This window comes from Xiphias gladius, chromosome 17, assembly GCF_016859285.1.
Source record: "Xiphias gladius isolate SHS-SW01 ecotype Sanya breed wild chromosome 17, ASM1685928v1, whole genome shotgun sequence".
In the NCBI taxonomy this organism is placed as follows: Eukaryota; Metazoa; Chordata; class Actinopteri; order Istiophoriformes; family Xiphiidae; genus Xiphias; species Xiphias gladius.
In genome coordinates, this window is record NC_053416.1 from 7,113,517 (window position 1) to 7,124,296 (window position 10,780).

Consider the following 10,780-nt stretch of genomic DNA (forward strand, 5'->3'; position numbering starts at 1 on the left):
TGACACATTTTTCCTGCCCTCTAATTTGTTGTCGATCTCGGAAGACATGAGCGTCATTTGTATCCTGATGTTAGAGGAGAAAGTGTACAGATGCTGCGTTATACTAATCAGGGAGCAGTTTTTTTTGTTGTTTTTTGTTGTTTTTTGTGTGGAGACCTTCCTTTTTCTTTGAAAGAAAACATTTACTGAGAATGAAAATGAAAACCCTCCCCTCCTGAGAGGACAGGAGCTCTTTACATCTCAAGGGAATATAAGACATTGTCTCAATGCATGCAGCATCTTCAGGTGTCTAACCCACAAAGAGCTTATGGACTACTTGGACGTCTTCTTTAATTCTTTTGTTGAATGTAAGATAACCTGTCATCATATGAAGTGGACCAAAATGATCTTCCACCTCAGGATGTGTCTGAACCAAAATACTTTTGTGACCTCTGTCATCTGCGAGCTCAAAGTGTTTCTAGTTTGCATGATGTCAGGATGTGTTTGCACTCGTTTGAGTTATATTTGTAACGAATTACTTTTTAATATTGCACTTGTCACAGCAAATAAGATTAGTAGATACAGTAGCAAAGTAATGATACTATTAGTGACACTGATATGTTTTTGAGATTAATTTTAGGAGGAGAGAAGCGAACTGGATGTGTGCCAGATTTTTCAGACATCTATAGCAAAACAGTTTGTTTCCAGTCTGGCTTTTTTTTTTTTTTTTTTACCTACATATGTGCCAATGTCTCCCTGCAGTAAACTGCAGTGTGTTTCTGTAAATGGGCTGACATTAAGAGAATCCTACTGCGAGCCCATTTAGATTCTAATCTCTCAAACATTTCAGGCATGAGGATATTATTTTTCATAATATTTTAGGACACTCTGACTATGTTATTTCTTATGCTTGAACATATTCAATGAATATCTGTTTTGTTTTTTTTTAATTCTTTCTTGTACCTGCATTTTGGTTTCTCTGAGGATGTAGATAAATGATAGTACAGATTCACAGGCTTGCAATTTTTCAACTTCTAACTACGATATAACTGATGATGGTCTTATGTTTGTTTATCAGATTTTTTATCACAGTCTGGCTTCAGTCCCTTAGTCCTTTTTTTTTTCTGTATGTTTACAGAGGCAAGAATTTTTTCATGTTTTTTTGAAATGTGCAGTGTTTAAAACTGGTTTGCAATGTAAAAATCATCATAGACAATTGTCATATTTTGCATGCAGGTTTGTACCAGTTGAAATTTTGCAGGTGCATACAGTGCTTGATGCCAATAACTCTCCGATATAATGTACAGAAGATGTTGGTCTTGGTCTTATCTTTTCATCTGCCTTTCCGTCTGAATTTACTACTTAGATTTGTGCTGCATTAAAGGTTTCCATTCAAAATGCAATACATTTCATGACAATCATTTGCCATTATTTGTAATTGCTCCTCGTTAACATTGTTGGAATATGTCATTCACAGACATTAAAATAGAAATTCTTCATTGCAATGATAGGAATAACACTTTATGTCACTATGTAAAAATCAAAAGTATAACAATAGTTGGAAGACAAGGTCTCAAAATGACTCATCATTATTTTATACTAATATACCATACTTCTTTACTTTCCTGCAGTTTTTAATGCTAAGAACTGGATCGTGTGCAGTGTTACTTTCACACTTCCTAAGGTGATGTTACCTATGAACCTTTTCAAAATAAGAAGATAATTGCGTCAAATCGCTGTGCCATAATTAATAAAAAAGGAAATGGGAAATAGGGTTTCTAGGGCACTCTTTATTAAATAACGTGATATAATTTCCTATGCCGCAAATTGTAGACCAAAATTGTTCGGTGAAATTAAGAGTCACAAGATGGTGGGCAAAGTTTATTCATAGTTAGAGCGTAATAGCTTTGATGAGCCCAGGGAGAGAGTGATGCCGCAATGGATCAACTCATTGTTTACCCTTGAACTCTGATGGTGGTATATATGGTGTTACATAGTCTACCCTCACTGATATAAATGGGGTGTGCTGTGGTGCCAGTATAATTTAATGGCACCACAACATAAAGCCTCAAAACAACCATTAAGATAAATCAACGCCGTCTACAAACACTGAACATTTATTTATTTCATGACCTAATTAAGTGTCGACTTAAGTAAAGTCTTCTTTACAGCCCACGACAGACGTGGTCAGTATACGGACGTGCTTCAGTAGAAGTTGTTTTTTTTTCCTGGGAGAGGTTACTGTCCTCCAACTGGGGGGCATGCGATGATTCCCTCGCTCCAACAGGCCACTTTAGATTCCCACAACACAAACTCATACCAGCCACATCTCTATCTGTGCTTTGAATGCATGGGGATTGCAGGCACATAGAGTCTGTACCCTCGCATACTCACTCATCTCTGCCTTGGCATACACATAGAGTCGGTGTTATCCAAGGCAACGGTCAGCAACCAGCTCGGCATTATTTTTGCCTCCGTTGCTTCCCGTCATGCATGGCGCTGTGGGCAGACCTTCGTACGACTCTGTAGCCCTCGTGTTGAGTCCCTCGACGAGGAAACGCAGTCCACAGGTTCCCCACGAAGCTGAATATGTAAATCATGTGCTCAGCGCAAACAAAGGGGTTTCAGCCTGGCTGAAGATGGAGACTGGGTCAAGACACTGTCTTTGTGATGCATAAGTGTCTCCTGTTTGCGCTCTCGCTCAGATTGGGTAGTTAATTACGTTTACATGACATAATAATCCCATTACAGCGAGGCATTAATTAAGACGAGTTGCTTACACTGTAGTTCTATTCATATTCTGGGGACCATAATCGGATAAATGGCTGAAGATGCTCGACAAATTAGATAGTTGCATTCAAAGAACCACTATTGTTTTTACGTGGACGCGAATTACTGCCTTAATTGCATTATGAATGCATTTCATGTTGAGAGACATTTAAGGAGCATTCCCTCCTTGGTCAGATGATGGAGGTAACCTGTGATGAGTTTAAATTTAGCAGCTGAATAGAAAACCTTCTACAGTATGAAAAAGACAAGACCAGCAGGCTACTAACCTTTTCCTGGCAGTGTGACTAACACCGGAGACTCGCGATGCCGCCCTGACGGGCACCGGCCCCACAGTGTGGCGCTCCCGGGCGGCGAGGCGAGGCCACGAGCTCCCAGGCACGGCCCCTGGGCAGGTCACACGCTTCCCCACAGAGAGGGCGGCACCTAAAAGTCCGCGCGGAGAGGGGGACGCTCCGGGACAGGGGGACGAAGCCTCAACCCGCACGCCTCACAACCGAGGCGCAGTTGGTGAACGTCGGGGCGCCGGAGATCCGACGGTTGGAATGACCAACCACCCGTCGCAGTCCAACGGTATGCAGAGCCTCCGGAAGGAGCACCTGTACAAGGTGCTGGTTATCGGCGACCTGGGGGTCGGGAAGACTTCCATCATCAGGCGCTACGTCCACCAGACCTACTCCAACAACTACCGGGCAACCATCGGAGTGGACTTCGCCCTGAAGGTGTTGAACTGGGACTCTGAGACTGTCCGGCTTCAGCTGTGGGACATTGCAGGTGGGTCGGTGAGGAATAGGCTCAGTTTCTGTTATTTGCTGGATGTGTAGGGGATCATCTCCTGCTGCCACAACAGGTCAAAGACAAAATAAACCGGCAACCGTCACCATGACCACTGCAGGGTCCAACACAGCCCACTGGTGGGTAATGCATCTGTGCGGCACATCATTTACAGCTTAGGTATTTTCATGTTTAAAAAGTGCAGAAACTAAGGAACCCTCTCCAACCATAACTGAAAAAGATCAAAAAATGTTTTTTAGCAGGTCTCTCTTAGTTCCTGAAAAGTTGATAACTTGGGGAGATAGTGCTTATCTTCAAAACGACAGCGAGGCATGACGGTTGTAAAGTTATGAAACAGTCACAACTTAAACATGCATTGTCACTGTCGAGAGCGTATGTGACACAAACAGTATTCTCTCTCTCTCTCTCACACACACACACTCACACACACACACTAGTTTTTGCTCAGGGAAGACGAGCACACTATCATTCAGTCTCCCATTCAAGGTATGTTGCTGCATCATGTGATTAGGCCCATGTGAGGGAGATTCTGAGGACAGTCACAGGAGTGTCATTGTAGCCTAAATAAAAAACAAAACATCATTACTGAGTCACTCAAACTCTCTCTCTCTCACACACACACACACACACACACACACACACACACACACACACACATGCAGGCGCATACTTTAAGCGGTTAATTTGGATCCAGTAAATTAAATCATATATCACATCTGATTAGTCAAGTCTACCTGCCTGAAACTCATCGTAGGGACAAGTGGGGATAAACTAAAGGGACTGTAAGTTTGTTATAATTTAAGGAGTGGTAAATGTTGCACATTGTACCTTAAAGTCATGTAAATTGCCCCGTGAGTTTATTGAATGACAGTGCGTCCACTGACGTGTGTGACTGTCTCAGACTGCTGTCACACCACTGCAGATGAGGACTCCTTGTGATTCATTCACACATTCTTTGCATGAAAAGAGGAAGTCCCCAATCCATGTCATGTCAGATTTTTCCATTTCCTCTTACGCACAAGGGGCAAGTAGCAGCATTTTGTCCCCGTCGAAGCGCTTCTAGCAAAGCCACAAGTGGGCTCTCGCGCATTCATATTTATCAACCATGTAAACCTTTCTGCCGAGAGGGTATGGCACGTAAAACGAGCGGGACGAAAACACCTCCATGCTCAGTCTTGGTCTAAAAAGTACTCACATTAGACAACAAAACACACACCCCCGGGGACTGTCGTGTTGACAGCTGTTCAGGCCGGCTCCTCAAGCACCTTATTTCCATTCCCCTTCGCAATACACGAGGATGGATGAACACACATACGTGCATACCTGAACACAGACATTTCACACGTGTATATCCTCACAGATATATCCTATGAACTGTATTGTATGTAATGCTATGCTTTAAGTCAAAGTTTATTTTCATTGCAGGTCGGGCGGCATACAGGTTTAATTTAAGTAGGCCTGTTATAAGCAGGAACAAGCACTCGCATTTACCGTCTGGTTGGGTGCAACGTGACAGTAAGACCGCAGGAATGTGCTGTTTCATGGGAATACGGGCATTGCTAGCTGCAGTCTTAATGCCAGCTGCATTAGTTGTTTGGCTGCAGAAATGTAGGAAAACAATGAGAATCTCTCGTCAAACCGATGAATGGCAACAGCAACGCTACCATACTGATGAATGAAGCTCCCTGTGTGCGCGTGTGTTTGTGTTTGTCTACCACAGGCCAGGAACGTTTCGGAAACATGACACGAGTGTACTACCGTGAAGCCATGGGAGCCTTCATAGTGTTTGACGTGACACGGCCCGCAACGTTTGAGGCCGTCATCAAGTGGAAAGAGGACCTGGACTCCAAACTGACGCTGGCTAATGGACAGAGCATTGCCACTGTGCTGCTGGCTAACAAGTGTGACCAGGGCAGAGAGTTGACCAACAATGGCATCAAAATGGACCAGTTCTGCAAGGACCATGGCTTTGTTGGGTGGTTTGAGACCTCTGCTAAGGTGAGACCACAGTATGACCAGGGTATATTTGTTTGCCAGTCGTTCGCAATGTGTACATTTAAATGTATTCCTGCCTGTCCAGGCAAAAAGGTCTCGCTGAGAGTTAGATGAAAGAATTGATCACGTTCTCAAATCTGTCAAGTAAATATGAAGCTAGAGTCAAGAAAAGCTGAGCTTAAAGACCGGAAGCAGGGGGACACAGCGAGCCTGGCTCTGTCTGAAGGTAACATACGCCGCCTGCCAGCACCTCAGTACAAAAACAAAGGTGTAAAAATAAAAACGTGTGTCTTTACAGGCAGGTTATGTGTGGCACTATTTCTTGGCCGGATGCAATGACTTACGTATATAGATATATACTGTAGTATTAAATGTTAATTAGTGACTTTTAGATGTACTGATAGGCGTCGTATGTTACCTTCAGACAGAACAAGCCCTGCTTTTTCTCCCTGTTAACAGTTGTTATGCTAAGCTAAGCTAACCAGCTGCTGGCTGTAGCTTCATATTTAACAGACAGACATGAAAGTGATATTGATCTTCACATTTAACTCTCAGCAAGAATGGGAATAAGCGCGTTTCCAAAAAAGGTTGAAGCATTGCTTTAATCGTCAACGTGACAAAGAATGGGCCAGATTGTAGGCCTTTGCCGCGAGCGGCTGTCACGCTCAGTGGAGGTCTTCTCCCACGCCGGTCACTTCAGTCAGCGAAAAACATCCCCACAGAGCCAACTGGAATTTCATATCCTCGTGGAAAGTGGCTCCGCAAGATAGATTCGCAAAGCAGGGACAGAAGAAGTGAAAAGTTAAAAGTGTTGGAGGATTGTTGACAATTTGACCACATCACACAAAGAATATATTTATATGTTAATCCAACATGTCACTGAAGCCTTATCACACTTTCGCGAGTTGAAATAAATTCAAGATGTCCGGTCTTCTTATGGCAGTAGCCTTACATAAGAATGAAAACTCGGTGAGCTTTGACTAGAATTTAAAATATAGTTATTTGGGTTCGAACAATAATTTTCTGTAATTGCTTGTTAGGATGGACCTCACAAAGAATGAGTGTAAAACAAAATGTAGTTTCATTTTTGTGATGCAGAACGATTTGACCGAACCTCCTTCCTTACACTAATTCAAACACACTGCGGTATTTACACATAGCCAGAAGTTCTACAAATGTCTTCATTCACACATCCTCCGCTGACACTAATGTGTTTGGCGCCGCATAAGTGCTCCGCCGCTCTTGTGGCATCAAGACTCAGCATTCTGAAAGGCCAAAGGTTATAAGGCGCATGTTCAGCCAGAAGTGTCAGAAGTGGGATACGCAAACAGAGGTACACATTCTTCTTTGGTAGCAGTAAGAAGAAGAATGGTTACGGGATTCATATGAAGCAGTTTTAAACACATGAAGTTCCACACACGTTGGCGTTCACATGAAGGTGACGGCATGCTGCAGGGTCAACTATTGCTAATGCACAGGAAGTGTACTGACAGCCAGGTGAATGAAGCTGGAGCATTAGGTGCTTTACATTCACAGCTCAGATCATTGTTTTAATAACTATCCCAAACAGAAACCAACAAAATAAAACTATCAAAACAATAATGAAACTGTACTGAGCCAAGTCTAACCGCAGTTTATCTCTGTTCTGTAGGACAATCTCAACATCAGTGAAGCTGCAAACTTCCTGGTCAAGCACATCATGGCCGCGGAGAATGACATCCTAAAAACCGTGGTGCCAGACACCATCTCGCCTCAGCTCGACTCCAACAGGCAGATGAGCTGCTCTGGCTGTTTCAAGTAATGACAGGAGGGGGCGATGGCGGGACAGAACAGAATGGAGTCACAGTGGGACAAAGAGGGACAGGCACACCACACGGCCTTCCGAGGAAATCTCAGTACCCATGGTGCAGTTCGGCTTCTTTGGTCCAAACATTTTAGTTTGCTGCATTTTAGTTCCTGCAGAAAACCAGAGCTGGCAAACTTTAGTTACATGGACTCGGAAGCTGCACAAGTATTTAAGAGAGTTTTGGTGACTCGTCACACTGAGTCCGTAACCGAGTGTTACGTCTTTGGCAGACAAACAATTAGAGCTTCAGTTAGACATAACAACCGTTTCTATGCTCTATGATATGATGAATTAGATTATTTAAAGTATAAAACGGTCAAACTTGCTTCTGGGCCTGCTCCTTTTTAGCTGGTTGTGATAAGATTCTCAAACAACAGTTCACTCCCTGACAAAACTGAACAAAAAGGATTAAATACTCCCCACACGGTTGATGCAACACACCTAAAGGTCTGCAGTGGCCATGACAGAATGGAAGAAGGAGTCTTGCTCAACTTGAATCTTTTTTTTCACCATTTCAAGAAAGTATGACTGTGTTGCTGTTCTCCCTCTATTAACCTCCACGTAAACTTGGTTAAAAAAAAAAAAACAGTTGGAGACATGCTGGCTTCCTGTAATGTTATTCTGTGAGAGCCAAAGAAAGGAGTATTGAGCAATTTCAGTGGCTTATATATCGTGTAATTATGTGAATTTTGCACTTAAATTGTTTTATTTTTTAAAATGATTTGAAGTTATTTAACATGTGCTTATATGAGTGTAATGCTGGTTATTGTATTAAGTTGTGTTGCTCAAAATCCTTCGGACAGCCGACCTTTGCGTAAGCCTTGTTTAATCAGGCAGTTAAGCTAACAGCACATTTGTATTTATGTTAACAACTTGTTCGGAGCGATCGGCTGCAAAGAAAGGGAGAGTTTAACGCTTTAGACACACGAACACCCTGGAGCTTGCATAGCGTAACTTGTCTTTTATGGCCAGTGGGCGGTTCAGGTTCAAGGGTTCGAAGGCATGTCAGACATGTTCGCTCGTCAACAGAAGAGAGCGGTCGGTCTTCTTTGGCCGTAACATCAGACCAAAGGGATTTCTGCTTTTACCGGAGTTGACTCAGTTGTGCATGAGTGTTATTTTTCTTCCTCAGAAGAAAAATGATGTTGAGCGTCGGGCTCTAAACTGGACACTCTCGTGAGTTCGCTTGTAAAAGCCTAACCCTCAGTATCCATGGCAACTAGATCAAGCCTCTTTATGGGTTTCCTCTAACATCTGTGCGAAGCCCTTTCACGCCGCATTCACAACCATACAGACACGGATGTGTGCGCAGGCGCTGATGCGTACACGCATACACACACACACGGATCTTTCCACTCTCCGTGTCCTTGTTCCTTTTTTACTTCCTCTTTACTCCACTCCTAACCCACTCATTCTTCCATTATAGTTTCTCCTCCCGAAAAGCACTCTGTCAATACAATTGCTTCCACTGTCTTTCTTTTAAATGTCCTCTGCTTCTCTTTTCACATTAAACCTGCACAGGCTGTAGTTGCAGTACCAAAGGTGTTTTCTTTGCTGGCCCTGCACCTTTGTCTTACTTGGTAATAGTGTCTTCTGCACGTCTGCCAAGGCCTTTTTTTTTTCTTCCTCCTAAAACTTAAGACAGAGATGATTCGTGGCCTTAAATAACCCCATCGAATAGTGGTTTAAAATGTGCCAAAACTTGATTAAATCAAGTGCATTATGCATTGTGTTGCCATTTACACAAATGCACAGTAAGCATATAGTTACATATGTTACATTGCTTCCCCTCAGTCGCTGTTTGTCAGCAGTGTTTGCACAGCGCTTATAAGCCCGATCACAACAGTGTCACGTGTTATTGTGCGGGTTTCTTGTTTGCAATTCCCGGCATCCACTTTAGGGCGTAACAGATTTAAACAATGCCTTCTCCACAGGAACCACAGTCTCACGGTGTTGGCTGGGCTCATCACGAGGACGTGTGACATCATGCATCATTGGACATCAGCATTGTGTCACACTCCAGATTTTCGAGCTGATAGGGACTGAAGAAGAGCTGCACTGCTCACACGCACATTTGCACACATACATCTGTCTGTGTAGGACAAGACTTTGTGACAAATAGTTTAATGTTTTCATCCACGAGTAAGCTGCACATCTTTGTCTGATCACATCACTCGTGGATTTTTCTTGTTTATTTATTGTAAAGTAGTAAAAATAAAAGAACTCATTTCACACATATCCCCTGTCCTGCGGTTTTTGTAACCCATTAATATACCTTGACACCAAAGTACACTCATGCCATTTAACCTCTAACCTGGAACAAACCATTTTACAGCCTCTTGATCACTGTAGTACCTTAGGAGAGCTTCACAAACCACTGACAGAGACAGCGGATCGACTTCCAAGTTTTATTAGTTTAGACTGAGAAAAGTGTGTTTGTGTGTGTCTTCGGGCTGATCCAGGACTCTCAGGTTCTCATTAGGGAAGCCACATGACTGAGTGGATTATTCTCTGCCTGAGGGATTAGATTTGGTCGTCTGCCCTTGGATCACGTTAATACGTCTGCCACCAACAACTCATTAAATGATCCAAAAGCACTACATAACCACTTTGGAAGAATCTTGTCATCTGAAATTCTTCAAGCAATAACTTGATTCAGACAAAAATTACTCTGTTCCTCAAAACGTTGTGAAAAAGAGTGTCATCATTTTTTAATGTTAATCACATTTCAAAACATATAATTAAGAATAAAACAGATTTTTGTGCAACAAAATGATCCACGTTTTGGTCTGTTAACTCTTCCTGTGACAAGACCTGGCTCCGATCTAACTATTCATTACTGGAATTATGAGCCTAACATATTGTGTTCTCTGTAGTTGTCCGGCTCTGCCAGAGAACCACCTACAGAAAAACACCCACAAATTCTCTCAGAGAGAAAGAGAGAGAGAGAGGAGAGAGAGAGAGAGAGAGGGAAGGAGAAGCAGGTGGAATAGAATGAGCTGGGAGAGAAGCGCTACTTAAATCTCATATCAACAAAAGGCTAAAGACAGCTCATCAAGAGTGCATGCAGGTAAGCAGAAGCAGAAGCAGACACATTAAAAAGGTCACACTGAACTGCCTTGGAAATATTTTCCAGACAGAATTCGCGCAGTTTATAACTGATAACTCTCAGTTACATTCAGCCATCTTAATCACATAGAGACCATCGGACTCTTGGCGAGCGACGTCATTCAGCTGCAAAAACTTAAATGATAGGAGAGACTTGAGCTGATATGGTCAAGTGTCAAACTCCCTGTCCTCGCCGCCGGTAATAGCTCATGTGGTGCCATCTGTTGTCAAATTAGTCACACTGCAGGCATTTTCTTCCCTTGCGTGTAA

At 42.9% G+C, this 10,780-nt stretch overlaps 1 protein-coding gene across 1 annotated transcript; it reads left to right on the forward strand.

The window, feature by feature from the left end:
• The first annotated feature begins 3,247 nt into the window (after positions 1-3,247).
• On the forward strand, positions 3,248-9,549 carry rab38b (RAB38b, member of RAS oncogene family). Its single transcript, XM_040150473.1, has 3 exons — positions 3,248-3,540; positions 5,282-5,559; positions 7,208-9,549. Exons 1-3 carry the CDS (start codon positions 3,312-3,314, stop codon positions 7,355-7,357), a joined length of 657 nt encoding a protein of 218 aa, XP_040006407.1. The 5' UTR covers positions 3,248-3,311; the 3' UTR covers positions 7,358-9,549.
• The last annotated feature ends 1,231 nt before the right edge of the window (positions 9,550-10,780 follow it).